The 22467-nt window shown below is 42.5% G+C and overlaps 1 protein-coding gene across 12 annotated transcripts in view; it reads left to right on the top strand.

Moving 5' to 3' along the window:
- Window positions 1-22467, top strand: part of PRDM2 (PR/SET domain 2) — a 120043-nt gene that overhangs the window by 48945 nt on the left and 48631 nt on the right. For 9 of the 12 annotated variants that reach the window (XR_010837364.1, XR_010837380.1, XR_010837377.1 and 6 more), the window contains one exon: window positions 850-976. Coding sequence is in view for 7 of the 12 variants with exons in the window: in XM_067017083.1 (XP_066873184.1) it covers window positions 850-976 (127 nt within the window). In the remaining 5 variants the exon portion in view is untranslated. Of the gene's footprint in view, window positions 1-849; window positions 977-14241; window positions 14282-21978; window positions 22037-22467 lie in introns of those variants that run through there. The other 3 variants (XR_010837369.1, XM_067017074.1, XM_067017064.1) reach the window with 2 other exon arrangements.

The following is a 22467-nucleotide window of genomic DNA, read 5'->3' as shown; positions in this document are numbered from 1 at the left end:
TAGTTGGGATCTACTATAGGAAGAGCTCTCCTTATTTATTTACTTGTCCGTTCATTCATTCATTTCTTCATTCATTCATATCAGTATGAACTCATGGAGTTTTATTTTATTTACTGGGTTTTAGGTGGAATTTTACTTGTATTCTTACTCTTGGAACATTTCATTTTAGGTATTTCTTTCTAAATTTAAAAGTTGTCTTGTAGACTCGAGGTGTGGTACAGAGGGCAAGGCAGTGAATTCTCCAAGGACCGGAGCAGGTTGGCAGCAGCGCAGAGACAATACACTGCCAGGATGCTCGCGCCCTCAGCACGGCCTCTTCTTTTAGCATTTCCGTGATATAATTAGCGGTGCATTATAAATGTGCACTGGCATGTAGGTCTTATCATGCTTAACTTGCTCTTGGACTCTGAAACCTACGCTGATAATTAGCTTTCATCACGTCTTCCAAACTGCCAGGGTGTTTTAAATTATGCTTTAATTTTCTCATCAGCTTAGGTTTCGTGGACATTGTGGTTCCGTGGCGTAGTTTTCCTTCTGCGTGGATACTTGTGAGGCTTCCAACAGTAAGATTCCGGAACATATGGCAGTTTTAAGTTTAAAGCGATCCTATCAGATCCCGACATTCACCGGACGGACTCCGGGGAGGAGGCGGCCGGGAAGTGAGGTCCTCCCTCCAGCAGAGGGTCCCTTCCCGCGTCGCCCGGCCCCGCAGCCGCCGAGGCGGAGGAGCTCTTCCTGCCGGGCTGGCCTCAGGCAGCCCGGCTGGGAGCGCCGCCCGCCTGCCCCGCCCCGCCCCGCCAACAACCGTCGCTCTGATTGGCCCGGCCGCTGTCTCTTCTCTCCCCGCAGCCAATCGCGCCGGGCGAGGAGCTCCTGGTCTGGTACAATGGGGAAGACAACCCCGAGATAGCAGCTGCGATTGAGGAAGAGCGAGCCAGCGCCCGGAGCAAGCGGAGCTCCCCGAAAAGCAGGAAAGGTAGGAGCCCGCCGCCGCCTCTGCTCCCCGCGGCTGCCCGGCCCGGGCCGAATCCGGGCTCGGGCAGCACCCGCAGCTCTCAGTGACCCTTTCCGGACCCGGTGCCAACCCCCCCGCCCCCCCCCCCCGTGCAGTTCCCCCCCTCCCCCCCGGCGCTGCTGAATCACGGCGCCGGACGCCGCTGTCGAGCTCTTTCCTAACTTGGGGTGGAGGAGCCGGGCGCGGAAAAGTGAGCGGACGCGCATCGCGAGGGGCCCGAGGCCAGTTGTCACTTCCCTTGCCCACAGCGCAGGTCTCTGGACTTGAGGGTGGGAGCGGCGGTCGGTCTCTCCAGAGCCGTACACTGCACGCCCTGTATATTCTTAGGTTTTTGTGCTGTTCGCCAGCAACGCGTCATAAAATGTGTTCCGAGAGTGACATTTCCAGGTCCGCAGATTCGGCGGCCTCGTGTCCATCCGCCCGGACTGTGCGGGAGGGCCGGATGCGCTGCGGCCGATGCACTGGCCTCCCGGGGCAGGGAGAGCCGGCCGGGCCGTACACTGCCGCTCCGCCGGGGCCGGGCCCTGCCATCCGGCCGCCCCACTCCTCCCCGGGCCGGGCCCTGGGCCACTCCACGCCACGCAAGACTGCGCTGCACACGATTGCAACACTCGCGGCTGGCGAAGGTTTCAGCGCAGATCTTTTTGAAATTAGGCCATTAACAAAATGGAAGTTGAACGGTGTGCTGTTACTTTTGACTCCAACAGTTTTGTTTTGTTTTGTTTTAAATGTTTTCAAACAAAAGGTAAAGTGTAGGCACACAGAAGGCACGGGATAATTTCTGGGAGGAAAATAGTTTGGTTGTATGTATCATATTTCCAGCTGGCATTCTCCACGTTGTTTGTTTTGTTTTTTTTTCTTTTAATGGAGAATTTTAATATTAATTAGTGAATCTTGCGTAGAGCCCTGTTTGAATATATGCCAAGGCGAGGGGTATGGTAGTTTCTTACTAATATAAATCTCCTTTTTTTGTTGTTTTTTTGCCTGCTCTAAGTCTTCAATAAATTTTTGTAGCCATCTGAACTTGAGTCCGGCCTTTACTTAGAACACTGCAAAGTGAATTGTGGAAGTCATACTGTAAATAAAATCATAATGTAAACTTGATTTTGGAAAAATGTAAAAGTAACATTTAAAAATGTAGGTGAGAAGTTAAAAAAGTCTATTCTGATTTTTCCATTACATTTTCTTTGTATTTTACGGTATAATGAATAATCCATCCAAGGGAGTTTGTTAGGCCTTTTACTGAATACATGTTCGCTGTTTATCTAACTCGATTTCGTCAGTTTTAGGTCATTAAATGCTTTGATCATGAATCAGATGATCAGGGTCTAGAAAATTGCCAGGTGTTTTTTTGTTTGTTTGTTTGCTTTTGTTGTTTACTGTTTTGAGGTTTTTGTTGCTGTTAGGCTTAGCGCGTAATTGTTTGCAAACTTCACATAATTCAGATTGTTCCTTTATTTAGTGTTCACTTTGTGTATAACTAATGTCACCAGCCTTTCTAGGTAAGCTGTGATTTGCAGGGGCTGGAGTTTGGAAGGCAGTGGATCTTTACTCTGTTACTAAGCATAACTAACTCATGTATTTAAATATAGTCATAGGTTAATAGGTTAATAGCAACTTCATCCTAATGCTTTACTCTGTTAAGCGTACTTTGGTGTGCATGTTTATTTAGAACATTTAATAGATTTTTATTTATTCCTTAATTTTTTTTTTTTTTTTTTTGTGGAGGAAGAAACTGAAAATAAGTTTTATTAGTGGTACATGAACTTACACATCTTCATTTTTATACCTGCCCATATTGCTGGGCTTTTTGCATTGAGTTAAGTAGTTCATATTTCTTATTCTGTTATTTATAACTACTCTGAGCTGTGTATAACCGACTGAATCTTAAGTTTTAGTTAAAATACTTACGTGAGGCTCCCTCTTGGAACTTAACAATCTGTTTTGAATAGCTTACTGGTAAGGAGCTGTGTTTGCTCTTTATGACCTAAAGTTTAAATAGTCAAACCTCTTTTGTTTTTAAATTAAATACTCTGTGAAAGCTAATTTATAGCTTACAGAGACCTGAAATGGAGAACTTTTTATGTTAACTTGGTTCTATTTAGGTCTTATGTGTGACCTCAGACATTTAAATATCTTTTCAGGCAGTGATGTCAGAGAATAAATCAACATAAATTTCATTCAGTAGCAATATTAACTTAGTATTTCTGAAAGCCAGATGTTGAAGACGTGCAGCTGACAGGTAGATTGACAGTGGACCTAACTTCATTTTGGTTAGGAGGCAGGCAGAGAGAAACAAAGGGCTGAATTCTTCATAGTTCTGGGCCTCTGATCCTTTGCATGACAGCTGCTGTGCCTACAGCTGTGCATTGCATGTGGTGCCTTTCAGAATTCATCAGATCGCTGGTGGATCATGCGGCGTGTTCTGGGCAGTGGAAAGCCCTGATTCCTTTGCATACAAAGTGGTCCCTCCTCTTCTCTCTCCCTCTCTGTCTCTATCTCCCTGCCTCTGTCTGTCTCTGAGTCATTCATTGAACTAATGTTTGTTAAGCCCCTGCCATGTGCCAGGCACTCTGCTAGGTCGTACAGGACAATGGTGAGCAAAAAAAGCAGCAGTAACTTTTTTCCTGGCGCCTGTAGTCTAGTGGGGGAGACAGACATTAAATCAGTAAGTTACTGATCAGGGCCTAGATGGTTGGCATGGAACAGGCCCTCAATAAATAATTTGTTGATTGGCAAACAAAGACTCATGCAAACCTGCAACGCAGGAAGAGAACACAGTGCTGTGAGAACACAGTTCATATTGTCTCTGACCAGGAAGCATGCAGTTTTGCCAGTGGCCAAAGGTGTTCGTTCATATGTTAGGCATTTTGAACTAGAATTCTGGATTCTCACCTTTGTAATTCAGCCTAACTTCTTACATGTCTGAGCAGCCCCTGTAATGAGCATGAGAAGTTCCTTGAATGGGACTGATTAAACATTTCAGGTAGAGAGCAGGGGAGGGTGTTCAGTGTTGGGTTTTCAATATTTCACTGAAACATTCGTATTTAATCCACGGGAAGATTGTGATCTGAACATAGAAAGGCCAAATTTAGAAGTATTTATCATCTTGATTTCTGTTGCTTGTCTGCTACTGAGAAATGAGGGATTGAATTTGCTTGTTAGCAGTAAATTACGACTGTTGGCAAATGTTCTTTTAAAATATAGACTAATAGAATGTTGTTTTCCTGCTCTCTCTTGGCTACATAAGAACCTTACCCAGAGTTCTTTTTACTCTAAAGAAGTAGCAGTGTCTTGATGCACATGGGCTTAGTGGAAGGAATGCAAAACATGGGACTCTCGGGCTTTTATCAGGTGTATGGCTGGGCAAATCACATCACTTTTAATGGGGGTGCAGTTTCCATAGCTTTAAAAGTAGGTGTCATAACATGGAATGGTCTTTGTGCTATACCCAACCTCACTGGGTTGCTGTCAAGAGCAGGAGAGAGAATAAAAAGGAATATCTCTGTGCAGCATGTGGGTCTGTGGTACCTGTAAGTGCCACTGACAGAATGTGGCTGATGGTTACTTATGTGATTCTTGCAGAGAAACTACTGAGCTTGTGAGTCATTTAATCAGTCACTATTTATGGAGCACCTGTATAAGCTCTAAGGAAGCAGTGGGTCCTCCCTCTCCCTTCCCATGGCAGGGCCTCACTGTAGGCTGCTTCACTCTTACTTTAGGCCTACTTCTAACCTGTTGACTTTCCTGTTCATAGCAAATTAGAAGGAGGAAATTAGAAGAGTTATTTGTAGCAGCAAGTAGTTTTATAGCTAATAGCCAGACAGTTAAGAAGACAAAAGTTTGTAACAAAAACAGTAAGGAACTACAAAGAGCACAGTGCCCTGAGATGGCTTAACAGGTTCACATAATCTTTTCTGAAAGCTGTAAGTAGTCCCTGAGATCAACTAGTTTTTAGTATTTATCTAAGTGACTTTTAGTCACCACAGAACAGTTAAATTATAACCAGTTTATTTCATCTGTTTCCATAATTAAAATTGTTCACATAAACAACCTGGAGATATCCCCCCCATCCCCCCGCCTTGTTATTTAACAAGTATATTCTGTGTCAGACGCTACGCTAGGTGCTGAAGCTACAGCAGAGAACCAACATCATAACCCAGGTTCCCGCTATCATGGAATTTACATTGTGGAGAACGAGGGGACAGCCAACCAACAGATGAACAAGACAAGTCTTACAATGTTAATAAACTGTGTGTGTGTTGCAGGTGGTTACGTATGGTGTGGCTGTGGATGGGTAGCCAGGGATAGCCTTTCAGAGGCTGTGACTTGACTGACGCAGGGGTGGGTCCTGTCAAGTTCTCGGGGCTGAGAGCTCCAGGAAGAAGGACCGGATTGGGTGTTCTCTTATTTATTTATTTATTTTTTTAAATTTTTTTTTTTTTTTTTTTTTTTAACAGTACACGGGCCTCTCACTGCTGTGGGCTCTCGCGTTGTGGAGCACAGGCTCCGGACGCGCAGGCTCAGCGGCCGTGGCTCACGGGCCCAGCCGCTCCGCGGCACGTGGGATCCTCCCAGACTGGGGCACGAACCCGCGTCCCCTGCATCGGCAGGCGGACTCTCAGCCACCGCGCCACCAGGGAAGCCCGGGTGTTCTTTTAGCAGTGTTGGTTATTTATTGCTGGGGTGATGTATAGGGATTGCCACCTAGAAACCCACATGAGTCTTTTTGTATGGAACTCAGTTGTGCAAATGGACATGCTGGCCCCTTTCCCACCAGCACTGCACTTAGTGGCGGGATTGGTAGGGGAGATTAGAGAGGTGAGTAAAACATCCAGGGAGGAGTTTATCGTCTGTTTTATTGCAGCTCAGTGTGGGTCAGGTTTACTAGGTGTTCTAGTTGATGTGTGTACAGGCTCTAGAATAGGGAAGGGGTTGGCAGGAGCCCTTTGGGAGAAGCGGTGATGCTACTTTGTGGTCGCAGAGCAGAGCACAGTGGGGAGGACTCCCGTGAAGAACATTGAGGAGGGGAAGAAGGACAGATGTGGGGAAAGAAACCCACGGGGCTGTGAGAGGTCCCAGGACACTGCTGGACAGCAGGTAGAAACAGAGATGCAGCGAGCGGCTCTGACAGCCGTGGAGCTTCATGGGCTGTGCGGTGCTGCAACCAGATGGAGCGGTGGGCCCTGAGCACTGAGTGGAACTGAGCACTCTCGTGGCTAATCCCATTTAGCCTCTGCTGCTGCGTGGTTTGTACCAGCTCCAGATGAGGAAGTGGACACGTAGCGAGGGTGGAGAGCTTGTCCAAGCTCTGTCTGCCAATGAGCGTCAGGAGTCCGAACTTGAGCCCAGGTTTTCCATGCCTTTTCCTCTTCATAATACTCTGCTTTCTGTCTACGTCTGCCTGTGGTGGACAACAGCAGAAGTGATAGCACTGGTTCCATTTAAAGTTAAAATTAGAGACTACATTTAATAAAAGCGAACAGGTGGGCTTCAGTGGAGTTTGATGTCTTGACCTTCCCCAGCAGCCGACAGCTCTTTTTGAGGTTCCTCGGCCAAAGCTGAAGAGCGGAGGCCTGGCTGAATGACAGAGGCCTAGCCATGGTGCCTGAGGATGATTGCACATGGGCCCTGAGCTTCCTGGGTGCCTGGTGGGCGGGTCCTGTGCCCACTTACAGGGCGCTCATCCCTAGTTCTTGTTGGCAAGTGTTGGAGCAGGGCTTGGGGCAGTTGCAAGTGGCTACGATCCTGTGGAGGTAGGGCCCCAGCATTAGATGTTACGCGGCTTGTGAGCTTGTCGCCTTGGGCCCAAGTGAGCAGTGCCCTAGTCGGTCCTCAGTGGAGCTCTCACTGCCTCTAGCTGAGGGATGCCTTTGCTGAACATTGGGTGACCTGTCTCTGACGGTTGCCTGCCCGGTTGTTCCTGCTGTTTTCGTGGTCTATTTTTACTTTATTTTTTTAAATTTATCTATTTTTGCGGTACGCGGGCCTCTCACTGCTGTGACCTCCTCTCCCATTGCGGAGCACAGGCTCCGGACGCGTAGGCTCAGCGGCCATGGCTCACGGGCCCAGCCGCTCCATGGCATGTGGGATCTTCCCGGACCGGGGCACGAACCCGCGTCTGCTGTATCGGCAGGCGGACTCTCAACCACTGCGCCACCAGGGAAGCCCTTGTGGTCTGTTTTTAAAAGCTTAGTGCAGCTTTAATGTTTTTTCAACAGTAAGAATCGAGGAATTTTTTTGATTTCTAATTCTACTTCTGCTGCTACTGAATTGCTCTAAATTTAGGTAAATAAGTTGGTTGGTATTTTTGTGCCTTTGATTCTTGCTATGCATAACCTTGTTCATAGGGACATTTATGGATTAACAAAAATGTTTCAAAGCATTTTGCAGAGTTTCAACTGTATTTTAGTGGATGAATTTGCAAAATTCTTAATACACACCGTAATGGAGTGTGTTAGGAAGTATGCTGTGCTCTAAGGTTGTTATTCCTGGTTCTCCTGTCCATATGGAAACTGGAAGGTGAGACTTGCCTCATACAGAAAAAAAGGATTAATTATGATTAAGTTTTCTAGAAGGTAAAAGGACCTTGAATGTAGGGAGTTGAAAATTGTTGATTTTTAAAAATCCAATTGTAATTTGAAAGTAAAAAAAATTTTGCTGTGCTTTGCCTAGATAAGAATACTGGGTTCTTTTTCTACATTATGAATTCATTATTTTTAACACTTAGCGAGTATTTCCTTTTCTTAGGCAGTTTTACATTTCTGTTTACAGAGCTGTTGCAGTATTGGGTCGGCCAAAAAGTTCATTGGGTTTTTGCCGTAAGATGGCTCTAGTAAGCGCTTAGTTGTCTTTAACTTCATTTGACACAGTTTTGTTAGATTGCGTTGTGACAGCTGTCATATCAGCATGCATTTAAAAAGAGTCTTATCAAAATTGGTGAATTTTTATGTAGCCATTTAAATATTGAAGATGGAAGAAAAACTGCAACATTTTCGGCGTATTATGCTTTATTATTTCAAGAAAGGTAAAAAAGCAGCCTAAATGCAAAAAAAAAAAAAAAAAAAAAGATTTGTGCAGTGTATGGAGAAGGTGCTGTGACTGATCAAATGTGTCAGAAGTCGTTTACGAAGTTTTGTGCTGGAGATTTCTCGCTGGATGATGCTCCACGGTCACTAGACCAGTTGAAGTTGATAGCGATCAAATCGAGACATTAATTGAGAAGAATCAACGTTATATACTGCATGAGAAACAGCCAACATACTGAAAATATCCAAATCAAGCGCTGAAAATCATCGGGGCCAGCTTGGTTATGTTAATCACTTTGATGTTTGGGTTCCACATAAGATCAGCGAAAAAACCTTCTTGATTGTATTTCTGCATGTGATTCCCTACTAAAACATAATGAAAACGTTGCATTTTTAAAACAAATTGTGACTGGCGGTGAAAAGTGGATCCTGTACAATAATGTGGAATGGAAGAGATTGTGGGGCAAGTGAAATGCACCACCACCAACCGCACCAAAGGCCGGTCTTCATCCAAAGAAGGTTGTGTATATGTTGGGATTGGAAGGGAGTCCTCTATTATGAGCTTCCGGAAAACCAAATGGGTAATTCTGGTAAGTACTGCTCCCAGTTAGACCAACTGAAAGCAGCACTTGACAAAAAGCATCCGGAATTAGTCAACAGAAAATGCATAATCTCCCATCAGGATAATGCAAGACTGCATGTTTCTTTGATGACCAGACAAAAAAGCTTGGCTGGAAAGTTCTGATTTTTCTGTCATATTCACCAGACATTGCACCTTCGGATTTCCATTTATTTTGGTCTTTACAAAATTCTCTTAATGGAAAAAAATGTCAATTCCCTGGAAGACTGTAAAAGGCACCTGGAACAGTTCTTTGCTCAAAAAGATAAAAAGTTTTGGGAAGATGGAATTATGAAGTTGCCTGAAAAACGGCAGAGGGTAGTGGAACAGCACGGTGAATATGTTGCTCAATAAAGTTCTTGGTGAAAATGAAAAATGTGTCTTTTTTTTTTTTCGTAATTATTTTCTTTATCCCACAATGTACATGTAATAGTTTGGAAATGACATTAAGGTCACTGAGTACAGCTTAAAATTTCTTGGCCATTCTTTTAATCCTTAGATTATATCCCACTAGATGTTAATAGTCAGAATGCTGTTTTATTTATTTATTTTGGCTGCGCCGGGTCTTAGTTGCGGCATGTGGGATGTTTATTTATTTATTTATTTTTGGCTGTGTTGGGTCCTTGTCTCTGTGCGAGGGCTTTCTCTAGTTGCGGCAAGTGGGGGCCACTCTTCATTGCGGTGCGTGGGCCTCTCACTATCACGGCCTCTCTTTGCGGAGCACAGGCTCCAGACGCGCAGGCTCAGTAGTTGTGGCTCACGGGCCTAGTTGCTCCGTGGCATGTGGGATCTTCCCAGACCAGGGCTCGAACCCGTGTCCCCTGCATTAGCAGGCGGATTCTCAACCACTGCGCCACCAGGGAAGCCCCCCAAAATGTGTCTTTTATTTTTACTCAAAAACCGAAGGAACTTTTTGGCCAACCCAATACATGAACTTCCATGTTCACAGTAGAATTACAGAGAGGAGAGTGTATATACTTTTACATTTGACGTTGCCTCTAAAGAACTGAAGAATTGGATAAATACCCCAAGGACACCCTCAAGCTGGTTAAAAATTAATAGACATTTCTTAACCGTTAAAGGTTGTGTGGGGAACTGGGAGTTGCAGCTTCAGACAGGCTCACATGGTGCCCCTGTTGGCATTCACGTTATCTGCTCATATTCTGTATGCTGCCAAGGACAGTTGCTTTTATTAATGTTAATAACTTGGTCGACGTAGTTTAGGCAGTTGAATGACTTGGAAAAGCAGGAGTTGTTTGAAAACATTACTATTGTTTCTCAAAGTGAAGAAGATAAATGTTGAAAGCAACCGTTTTTCTTTATTACTGCTCAGATTAAACCAGTGTCAGACATTACAAGAGTTCTTGGCTGAATTCATTCATTACAGTGTATTTTGATAGGCACACATCTCATGATTTGACACTTCCCTGCACTTCATGTCTTCAGGTGATGAACTGCTTTCTGTTGCCGGTGACGATGACAGCGGTTACTCGTTTCTTTAGCACGTCTGTCTTGTGCCTGGCACTGTGCTTGCTGCTCCATGTACATCGTTGCTAATCCTCCCAGTAGCCCTGCAAAGTAGGGAATCATTCTCCTCCTTTGTGGATGAGGACCCTGATGTTTGAGGGGTTCCATGGTTTGCCCAGGTTCGCCCAGCTACTAAATTGTTTGGCTCCGCCTTGCCTTAATCTAGTTTTAGTTTGTAATGTTTCTAAGCAGGACACTTATACTGAGTAAGTAGCAGTGTTTTATAAGGCTTTGCTAATTAGCCAAGATGAATTTTCACTACTCACTTTAGAATTGCCCACTTTAATCCTAAATAATAAGGCAGTGTGATTAAGTGCAATCTTTGGTATTGGAAAGCTAAGTTATGGTGAAAACTAATGCCTTGAGTTATTTTTGCTTTGGGGCTTATGGATTAAACAGATTTATTGTATTCCTTTGAGCACCTCAAACAGTTTTTAAAAAAAATAACAGATTGGATTTTTATCCCTTTCCAGCTCTTGTCTATTAAGTGTTTTGGTTTGTTTTAATGACATATTTGTTGGTTTGAGCTTCTTATAAATATTTCATTTCTCTTAAGTTGTGTATTATTTTTGAAATCCGTTAGGAAGCCACAGGAGCCGAGTGAGACATTGCCTGGCCGATGTCCCTGGGCAGTGTGGACGGCAGAGGCGCTGCGGCGTTCTTGCCTTTTGTTTGATTGATGATTTCAAGGAGCCACTGATGTTTCGTGTCCTCCTCTGTGCTAGTGGTCTTCTGTTGAGAATGACTGACTCTTCCACTGAATAAAATATAACTTTAAAAGTTCTCTTAAGCTGAATGTTATAGATCATGAACATGTTTTAATTAACATACACTCTAAAAATTAAATCTAGAACCTGATTTTAAGTGTAATTCTGATTTCTTTGTGGTATAATTGAGTTAAATCATGCTTATTAGTTTCCTTCACTCTCATGATGTGACACCAACAAAAGATAGGGACTTTGTTTCGTCAAAATGTTTATGGGGGCGTGGCTTTTAATTTTTTACCTTTTCCTTTAAGAATTCATGAACCATTTGAAAGCAGTAGCTTCTGAAGAGGTTTTGTTTGCTGATAAAGCTGTTCCTATTCTAGAAACTTGACTCATTCTGGTGGAAAAGCAAGAAAGGAAACAAGAATGAGAAAGGAGTTGCCCTAACCTGTTTGTGTGCACTTCTGAGTTCTGCTCATGTGGGGCAGGGGTGATTCTTAATTGTGTTTATCCCACAATAGAGTCTTTAGAATATGTGTGCATGTATAAAACTTAAAACTTCTTGGACTTGTAACAAAATGTAATATGGCTTTTTCCACCTGAAACTTTTACTGAGAGTTCTTTATTCAGTTGTTCCTTAACGGTTTAGTAAGTCCTTAACACCCTTACCCACACTGTAGGCTGGACGGAACTGATGCTTAGTAATCTGTGCTTTCATTTTTCAAATTTCTTAAGCATTTTTCTTTCTGTTCTGTTTAAATTTTCTCTAAAAATTAAGGGGAAGTAACTTTGTTTAAAAGGTTAAAACTTGGCACATATATTGAGAAAAAGTCCTGAGGGATTATGGGTAAGAGACTAGAAAATCCTCAGTATTCTGAAGCACTTATTGTAGCTATTTATTTCCTCCTCTCATTTTTGTGGTCATGACTCTGAAATTTAAAAATATTTTTTGATAGAAGTTTTCATTACATGATGGTATAGTTATTTTAATTGTTAATATAGTAAATTTAATATACTTTAATATTACAAAGAATATTAGAATAGCTTCAGAGGTAAGAGATTTATTTTAATGATAAAATAATGATATTGTATATGTGTGTGTATATAAAAATACCAGTTTCTAAGATAAGATTATGACATCTGAAATCCTTGCTATTTTGGTACTTTCAGAACTTTAAATTTTATATGTTCTTATTAGTTTAATCAGTATCTGAATGACCAAAACCTAATCTCACCCTTAATGAAAGAGCTGTATGTTTGTTACCCGTTATGTAGAGCTGCAGAGGATGATCTTTGCTTTGGTTAAAAAGAAAAGCAGTAAATAATACTTAGGCTAAAATTCCTCTTCCCCCCTATTTCTATTAAAGCTACAGTGATAAACAATCTTTTCTTCTTGTGCTTATAATCCTACCTCTTGGTGCAGTCTTTTGTAGGTTTCCTGAGCCACCACATGCCACAAAAATGAGGGCAAACTGGTTTGTTCACCCGTGTTTAGAACCCCCAAACAGAATTATGTGTGGTGTTTGAAGTTGAGGGACAGTTTAGAACGGGCAACACTGTGCCCGTTCTAAATTTCTAAATTTCTGTGCCTTCTGTTATTTTTCTACCATTTGGTTTCTTAGGTTGTTTTCCTTCTCTTGCCAGTTTGAGGTATAGAATATGCCTTTCTAGTTCTGTTGGCTGTATTTTTGTTTTTAACCTGTGAGGTTTTCAGAACCTGTTTTTCTGTGAAGTAAAGCAGAAAGCCTCAGGTCCCTGTGAGGAATGGGAGGTCACTGCGCTCTACCTCCTGCCTTGGTCCCTGTGCTGTGAAGATGTTAGTGCTGGCATCGGTGGAGACCCATGTTCATTTCGACCAGATTTATGCTGTGGGCAGCACAGTGCTCGTTCGTTGCAATTTTGATCTTTGTCTGTTTACACATATGGATTGTAATTTTTGTAGGATTAACACTGGAGTTGAAATTACAGTTTCCCCTCTCACTGTCATCCAAACAGATGAAAAGGAATAATTACCAGTAGTCTCAATCTTGGTTGGATTTTTGAAGGAGGGGTTTAAGATTGCAGATTTGCTTGCTTTTAGGAGTTTTATTAGTTGCTAAATATATTATTCAGGAAGTATCTCTTCCATGCTAGGTGTGATCATAGGAGTACTCGATAGCAAGATCAAATTTGAGTGTTAAGCTTAATAACATCCATTTGTGGTTTTGATTCCATCAAAATTATAAATTCAGGAATTGACTGGAAAACAAATTACTGTCTATATGCTAAAGCAAATTAAATTCATGGTTGAATCAGAGCGTGGAAAGTATTGACTCAAGAAAAAGTGACCCTTAACTAACACTATTTCTGACCCCTTTCAGTTTTAGAGAGGTGCAGTCTTCCAAATCTCATGGGCAATTGTCAGAAAGTACCTGGATTCGTTTTCATAGTAAATGACTGTTAGGTTCCCCTCCAGCCTCTTTCTGTGTTAAAGCACAGTAAGTATGTTGCTCAGGCTTCACTGTTGCTTCTGTATTAAATACAACTGGATCAGTACTTTGCAAATGATACCTTGTTTAAACGAGCCTGATGTGTGTATGTTGAGGGGAGGAGAGAAGGGAAAAATTGCTGACCCAGCTAAACCTTTGAGTGCTGGGAGATGTACAGTGTGTGGATTTCCTTGTGGCATGCTAGAACATAGCCTTGGAGTTACAAGGCCAGATCCAAATCCTGGCTCCACCAGTTACCAGCGTGTGACTTCAGATGGATTACTCTATACGTTTTGATCTTCAGTTTACCTGTCTGTAAGATGAGGGTAACACCTACAGTGTAGGGTTGCTGTGAACATTATGCGAGAGCCTCCCAGGAGCACGTGTGGCTCGCCGACCTCCATCCACTTCATTGTAATTGGTGGCCACCGGCAAAATTAGCTCTGTGGTAACTCTGCCTATTCTTTGGCCTGTCATGGCACTTCTGGATTTAAAAAAAAAACAACAACAACAAAGAAATGAACAGTTTCAATATCTTCTTTAAAAAAATCCATATATTTTGCTTTGGCAACATGGAATGAATTAAGTATAGATTACAAATTAGGTAAGAGTAAAGAGCCTCTTTGGATCTGTAACTAGATACACATCGGGACACTAGAGAATTCCTCAGTTGCTGGAGATCTGCTATCTTAAAAGCTGTCTTGTTTCACTAGTTACCCCAACTAGGACACCTGTGATCACACAGGTTGGTGGATTAGAGAACTCTTGAAGTTTGATTTATTGCATAAGCAGAAGTAAACGTTTCACTGTTTGCCTGCTGCCCAAATGAAGGGCTTACTGTCTTCCTGTTTCTCTGTCTTGTCTTTATGTGATCCAGATCACTCGTGACTCTACTGTTACAACGAAATTTGATGCAGGTGAGATTTTGGATGAATTTTGGATACATTTTCTTAGATAGTAAATTATCAGACAACCTTGAAGGTAACTGTGTGGGAGCTATTTCAGTGCTGTTTATGACAGATTAGGAAATCTTGTCATTTTACATCTTTCTGGATATGAATTCAGGGAAAAACTAAAGTGTGAAAGAGCCATTCTCTTAGGAGAAGTTACTATTTAAGTTGACAATGTCAGTTTTATTTATTTATTATGTATTATACTTACTAAGTGTCCTGATTATCTGTGCAGTATTTTTATTGAGCAGTCTGAGGAGTCGGGGTTCTTTTTCAGGGTCACACAGGGGTACTCCTGTCAAGATGCATATTTACCTGAACTCACAACTTGACTCCATAGTAACACAGGTATCCTTGAGCCCCAGATGTTGTGATTACGGCTCTTCGTGACTGTGCGGGGAGAGGAGCCTTAGGTGCTATCGGATTTTCAAAGAGGTCTAAGATTCCTTCCCAAAAAGATTAGGAACTAGTATATGCTTAATTTAAAAAATTAAGAACACAGTGTTCTTCAGAAGCAGTAAAATCAGTGGATTACAGGCTTTAAAATTGACGTATACTGGCAACTTCTGCTGTTAGAGCATTTATATATATTAATAGAGATGTTAGTGAGTGTTTGACATAATTCTCTCTTATCTCAATTAAACGTCTGTCCTCATTGGACTTGTACATTTCTGTAATGATATCTGGGTGGGATCCTGTGAATCGATGTAGAACAAATGAGTAAAACAAATGGATGAATTCGGATTTGTTAGGGAAGCAGAATGTTATTGTCTTCATAAGAAGGAACATATGCTGACAATTTAGACTTGTAGGCGTGGGATTTCTGTAATTTGTTTAGTAGAATCTACTGTGCATAATCCGTACAATTGATTCCATTTATCGAGTCTGTGTCAGCCACTGTGCAGAGTTAGTTCTTTGTGCACATTATCTCGTGCTCCCTTGCCTAGGACAGTATCAGGTAGTTACAACCAGTATGTATCATAGTTAGTTCCCCTCTGCTCTGGACCAGGGTTACTTCTCCTTAATCATGTCTTGGCCCGTAATTTCAGTTCTGTGAATTTCCGTTTTGTGGGCTATTGTCCTTTGGGGACCTATTTTATTCAGAATGCCACCCCAACACCAGGGAGGGAGAGGGGGGAGAGCCCAGTCCAAGTCTCACTTTAGTTGGGGTCAGCTCTTTGCAGGGAAGATGTGTGACCTTGGTGACACAGGAACCTTTGGGGGCAGGTGAAATGAGTGACTGGATTGAGAGTGAGACCCCTTTTCCCAGCGTGGACACTGGCCTAGGAGGCAGCTGTGTTTCAAATCCTCATCCTTTCGTGAGCTCTTCCTCCTGGACTTCTTTGTAGCCTGAAGGCGTTATTTTACCTCTACACTGGCAAAAGAGAGAAGCAGCGTCAGCTTGGGACCCTGTGGGATAATCCTTGGAGAGCAGCACTGAGTAAGATTTAGTGTTTGTAAAAGTCTGTGATCTCAGTGCTGGAGCCTGTTAGCAGAGCTGGAGCCCCGTGGCTGTGTTCCTACCAAGGGCGGGCGGGCTGTAGCTTGTGGCTTGGTTACTAGCAATTCCTTGAGCCGCCTCACTGTACCTGGCTGGATGGTTATTTACATCACCCCGCCCCCAATCTCTCTCTTGCTGTCTCTTTCCCCCTCTCCCCCTCTCCCACTCCCCCCCCCCCCCCCCCCCCCCGCCTCTGCCATCCCCATCCTTCCTGCCAGCTTCCTCCCTCCTTCATTCCCTTCTTTCTATTTTTAATGAAATACACATTTTCTGGAACATTTTTTTTCCACTCAAGATTTGCTTCTTGTTGACATTAGTAGGGCCTTTTTTTGCAAAGGGGATTGCTTTTCACAAAGTTAGACATATAACTTCCATTTAAAATATCTTTGGGGCAGACATCTTTGTAGTAATATATATGTGTTCCCTTATAGCTCTTAACAAAGTGCCTTGTAGGTAATAAGCACTCAAGAAAATGATCAAAATACTTCTACTTCACTGTTATTCCAGAAACTTCACAAAGTATGTAGTGGAAAAATTTTTTTATCTAGCAAGAATGAGCTTGGGGTAAATTTTAATAGTAGTCCGATATAGGCTAATACATGTGAGGATGAGATGAGTTGTTAAATAGGCTAGTAGGATTTTGTTTTTAGGTGGAGGTCTGTAAGAGAAAAAATCCGGAATTGAATTTATATGTAACTTGTGATTTTAAAAAATAATTGCTTTGTGAAGAGAATACATTTTAGTTGCTTCTCTGCTTCTTGAATCTGAAAGACAACCTCGGGAGTTTTGAGTTTGTCAGAGGGGTGAATTTGTGCTACCCCGGGTACGTGCCTAAGCCCTGGAGAGCTCCAACCTCTTTTCCGATGGGAGCAGAGATGTGTCATTTCGTACGCTCTGATAGAGGCACATCTGCAGGCGTGAAAGGGGCTGGAGGACAGCTGAGGTCTTGAACAGAAGGGAATGAGCTCATTTAGCAATAGTGATGAAGAGTCTTAAAAATTATACTGGAATAAAAGCGTCTCATTTCATGGTAGATCCCGGTGATTTGGTAGTATAGTAGCTATAAATTCTTTTGTGTTTATAAATGAATTGCTTAAAACTCTACCAAAATGTGTCATATTCAAATGCCATTGCCAAATGTTTACATTTTAGGAGAAGCAAAATAAAAGCTAGTGAACAAGACTGTCATGATTATCATAGTTGACTGCCAAGACATTGACCCTCAGCTTACATACCTGGGAGGTACTCAGGGTGATTGTTTGAATTGGATTTTTGACTTAAATAATTATGGGTATGGTAACCAAGTACATTGAAACAAGAAAAAGAATAGGGGGTGTGTGGCTTTTCAAAAGGAGACGTATCAATTTTTTGCTTGAAGTAATGTGGTGCATGGCAAAGAGAATTGAAGGATATATACCATAAGGCTCCCAGTGGTAATGTGAATGTTTAAGCAGTTAGGGCTATTTAATAATGTCTGTTATGAATACAGTTGACCCTGAACAACACGGGTTTGAACCACAGGGTTGCACTTATATGCGGATTTTTTTCAATAATGAATAGTACAGTACTCAGTGATCCGAGGTTGGTTGAACCCGAGGATGCAGAAACCCAGCTAGGGAGGAACCGCGTATATGCGGGGCTGACTACAAGTTATACACAAATTTTCAACTTCATAGAGGGTCAGTGTCCTGAACCCCCATGTGCTGTTCAAGGGTCAAATGTATTTTAAATCCCAGATGTCACTGTATCTCTGTTGTGCATTTGGTGTTTCTGGGGAGAGTGCATTCTGGACACTATGCTGCGGTGTACAGGTGGGAGATGGAAAAGAGAAACAACTTTGATACTTTTTGCTGTGCAGGCAAAGTGGAAAGTTGAGGCGTTTTCCAAATTGTACCGATGTAAAATTGCATATGTTAATCTCAACCAAGAGAAACGTTTTCTCTTGTCTCATTAAATTTCGTTTTTGTAGGTATTTCTTTTTAAAGAAATCGTTTATTTTTTGCAGCATGTAACCAAATGTTCATCTAGAAAAATAAGAAAATACAAACAGATGGAGAAACAGGTATCATACCCTCATCAATAATCTTGTCACCAGGAGCCACCTGCCAACATCTTAATGCGGATCCTTTTGGTTTACATCTGTGGATAAATTTTAGCCTGATTTTATTAATTGGTGTTATGGCTTGACCATTGTTCCTGTGGGCATTTCTGTATACAAATGTAAAGGATGAATTTTACATGTTGCAATTGTGTTGACTCAGATTTATATCTAGATTTTACTTCCTGAAAGTATTTTTAAACTAAGTTTTGTAATTTATTCATCAGGATATAGCATTGTGAAACTTATCATGGACTTTGGGAGGAGAAAATAGACTCCTTTTGCTGAGACTGACCAGTGCTCGAGAGTGTGGCTGTCCCCTGTGTTTTAGGGTTGCAGGCACTTGTAACACACCACCTCCCTGCACAGCTCCCAGGCCTGGTTTGTTTGGCCACAGGGGACTGACACCTGAACTTTGAATTAAGTTCTTTACTTTGCAGTTGCCAATTCACTTTTTATATGTAAGGTTTTCAGACTTTAGATACATTTATTTTTCCTGTAAAATAAAGGCTACTGAAAATCCATGAGAAGAACTTGAGAAATTAAAATGATTGTAAAACAGAACAGGCTAGCAGCTTAAGTTTCAGAAGTATTTAATTAGTCTCTAACATTTTGTTTATGCCACAAGACTTTTTGAGGTTCCCAAGAGTGTAAGGAAATTTAAAGCTTTCTTAATTTGAATTTACTGAAGTTTATTTGGGGAACCATTTCTAGTGTTTGGAATTATCCAAAGCCACTAAAAGCCTTTTTTAAAAAAAGAAATTAAAAGCTCCCTTCAGATGTGATCTTTGCTGTTCTTCCATCAGCCTGACATTTGGAAGAGGCGGGGAGCCAGAGCCTCCACAGCAGCAGAGACTGTGCCCCCGCTCCCTCCTCCGCCCCGCCCCATCCCTCACTCGGGCTGCAAGCATTCCAGGAATTTATACTGTGATCTGCAGCGCTGAAAAATCCAGAACTTTGTTCCATTGTTTCTGTTGAAGCAAAGCCTAGAGTCCTTTTTTAATACCATGAGCAACTTAAAACCAGAGAGGTTTTATTTTTATTATTTGCCTCCAGGATTGCAGACAGCTCTTGGGGAGGAGTTTAACTACAGAGAAAGATTTGAAATTTTGCGCAAGCAGCGTCACAGAATTTTTTACTACCAGGTACATATCAAGGTTATTTTCTCTGTGAAAGAAATCTGTAGAAAATGTATAGCATATCACTTTCGTAAAAACCAACTGTTGCAGCATCTTACTGCTTTAAATTTCTCTCTTTGAAACACAGTGGACTGACGGGGCTAAGGCCACAAGTGGTTTGTTTATCCACGGGTCTCACCTTGGCCAGTTGTAACGGCCACTTCTGATCATCTGATAAACGCGTTCTTGCGTGTGTGGTGACATTGTCGACCTTTACACGGGGAAGCCTTTCTGGTTACAGTTCCTCATGTCGGGCCTGCTGCCACAGGTTCCTTCTGATGACTTCCAGGGTAGTAAACTCAGTATCCTTTTTTTTTTTTTTTTTTTTTTTTAAAGAGTACATGAAAGGGCTCCCCCTCCCCTGGTGCTTCCACTGCAGGGGACACAAGTTCGATCCCTGGTCGGGGAACTGAGATCCCACGTGCTGCGTGGCACAGCCTAAAAAAAAAAAAACATGAGGATTATTGAAATGTCCTGTAATTCTTTGTGGAAAACCTAGTTTTGTATATCCGTTTCCAGCTTCTCTTCTCTCTACTCATCACACCCACTGCAGAATGTTCGACCACTGCCAGATGTGAACCAGTGCTGAGCGCTAACTGACCACCCTCAGGGAGCTCACACCAACAGTTTTGCTGTCGTCCATTGGTTCCCCTTCCTTACTGCCTGATCTGCTAGAGATCTTGTTTGTGGGTTTTTTTTTTTTTTAGTCCTATAAAGAAGTCATTTAACATGAACTTTATGCTTTTTCCCCAGTTAAGCTTTTCATCTTGTTTTGGGCCTGCTGTCCTGAAAACCACTCCCTTGCCTTTCAGAAATTGAAAAAGATGCATAATGACTTTGTATGTTCATGATGCATTTCTCAAAACTTGCCTGAAATGCAGATGGCACTGTTAATTGTTTTCCAGGGTGAAATTGTAACCCACAAAGTGTCACTAACACGGCTGTTAGAACACGGTGAGTTGGATGGGAATAAAAGTCCCAGTTTTACTACACACGTGCTGTGAGGTTTTAGTCAGTTCTTGTGAGGAGAGAAAGCTCAGAGAAGTGTGTTTGTGAAGTTTGGTTACACCATGTTCAGGGCTCTTTCTACTCCAAATCTTAGGGTTCTTCTCTCTCTTACCTTTTAATACAGCCCATTAATTCCATTATCCCGTGTCTGTTCTCATCTCTAAGATCTGTATCCTCTGCTTAGCTGAATACTTTGTTGGAGCCTTTCTTCAACCTTGTGTGAAAGCATGCTTCCAGCCTTCAGGTTTCCTACGTGGGAGCCTCTCATTTCAAGGTAGAAAGAAGAGAAAGATTTTTGCCATAGAATGGTCGCGGGAGGAGGACAGTCTAGGTGGTAATGTCATAAGGCTCGGGAGAGGGGTTTTAAGATGTTAAGCCCATCAAACTGATGAGACTGTCAAATGCCAGAGAGAGACTTGGGGGCAGATAAAGAAATTTGGGGTTTTGTGATTACAAGATCAGAGGTAACCGTCTGAGTGGAGTTCCGGTAGCGTAGAGAGGAGGGAAGTTCCGTCGCAGGGATGAAGGGCTGAGTGAGTGAGGACCTGGAGGCAGTAGGCACACCCACCCTCTGGGGGGTCAGGGTTGGTCCCTGGTCCAGGTCAGCCCATTTCCTTGGTGACCTTTCATGGTGTGATTGTGGGTCTTGCCTGGTTTGGAATCATCTGTGCATCTGAGTTAGGCGGTAAGCCCCCCAGACAGAGATGGGCTGGACCTGCTTCGGTGCACTGATACTGAATTCTGATTTTAAGCTTCAGAGTTGAGTAGCTCCCCAGTGAGGAGGCAGGCAGTGCACGTAGAGTTACATATGGTTCTAAATTTAATTCATTTCAATCACCAAATGCATGAGCCTTCACTGTTGTGATGAATTTTTAATGTAACTTGAGCAGACCTTCTAGAATTTTGCATTCTCTCTGAGGCCTGAACATTTTTAACTGAAACATTATTCTTTAGAATTTCCTGGTGTCTGTCTAGCTCATCAGAAGAGTAGAAAATAGTCCAGAACTTAAATTATTTATGTGATGCTTTAGGCAATTTTGGTTTTGCACCTTGCATTGCAGGCACCAGCAGCGTAATGCCACATGTTGTCTTTAAAATGTAGTCATTGTGGCTCTCTGATTTCTCTATATGGGTAGCTATTTCTCTAGAAAATCCAATTTTATTGATATTATTTAACATATTTGCTCAGATTGGGGTTCCGTGCTGTTGACTGATAACTTGCTTCTGGCATAAGATAAACTTGAACTGGAAAAAAATCTCCATTCCAATGTGATCATTCCTTTTCTTTAAATGTAGTGAAAGTCTTTATATCACTTTTCTTTCATTTGCTGTTGAAAACGAGTGAAATAATGGATGTAAAGTGCTTTGTAAAGAATGTTTATATTGTGCATTATTGTTCTTAAGAACTAAACGTAGTAGAGCACTTTTGGTATCGTTGTTGTTGGGTTTTAATTCTGACTCCTCCAGAGATAATTTAGTTGTGTGATCTCCAGCAGATGACTTCATGTCTCTGGTCCTTGGGTGTCTCTGTAAAATGAGAGGCACGGATTGGGACTTTCGGCCGTCTCGCGGAACGGCACTTAGGTGGTAAGGGCATCCGTTTTGCAGCATGGGCATGGGATAGGCCTGAGAGTAAGTATACCACATCCGATCCCCAACTAGAGCCAAAGATGGTTATTTGGGGGAGGGTGGTGGGGGGCGAACCTTGATGCAGTGGATAACTGCTGTTTTCCTTCGCTTTCATTCAGTTTTCTTCATCTTTATGTGTGTGTTCCTTTTCCTTACATCCATGAAGTTTTGTCCTGTCCTTCATCATGTTCTCTGTCATTGTCTGCATTCCACTTTCCTTGTGTTTCATTCCTGTATCTTTCTTGTTTAGACCAACTGGAGCACGCAGCTGGCAGAGCCTCTATGTAGGACCCTTCAGGAACCTGAGGGTAAGTGCACACGTGTACTTACCAGGCTCCCAGCGGCTCTGCCGGACCAGTTCTCCAGGCACCTCCTGCCTCACAGACAGGAACTAACGCATCTCCCTCCCTTTGTAAAAGTCCTTACAGGTTGTTTTTGGTTATAAGTTGTTTTTGTTTTCTTTTAATTTGATTGCATATAGAACAAAACCCAAGCATCAGGGAGAAAAATGTATTGATTTAAGGAAATATAGCAGGTGCCACCAGGTGTTATTACAATATTTGGCTTTGTGAGTGACCCTAGGCATACCTAAGTGTGAGTCAGGATACCCGGGTTCACGCAAAAAAAAAAAAAAAAAAAAAAAAAAAAAAGCAGCAAGGGCTTCCCTGGTGGCGCAGTGGTTGAGAGTCCGCCTGCTGATGCAGGGGATGCGGGTTCGTGCCCTGGTCCGGGAAGATCC

The sequence above is a fragment of the Kogia breviceps genome, chromosome 1, assembly GCF_026419965.1.
Source record: "Kogia breviceps isolate mKogBre1 chromosome 1, mKogBre1 haplotype 1, whole genome shotgun sequence".
Lineage (NCBI taxonomy): Eukaryota > Metazoa > Chordata > Mammalia > Artiodactyla > Physeteridae > Kogia > Kogia breviceps.
Note: the sequence above shows the minus strand (reverse complement) of the source record. Positions and strands in the feature narration are given on the sequence as shown.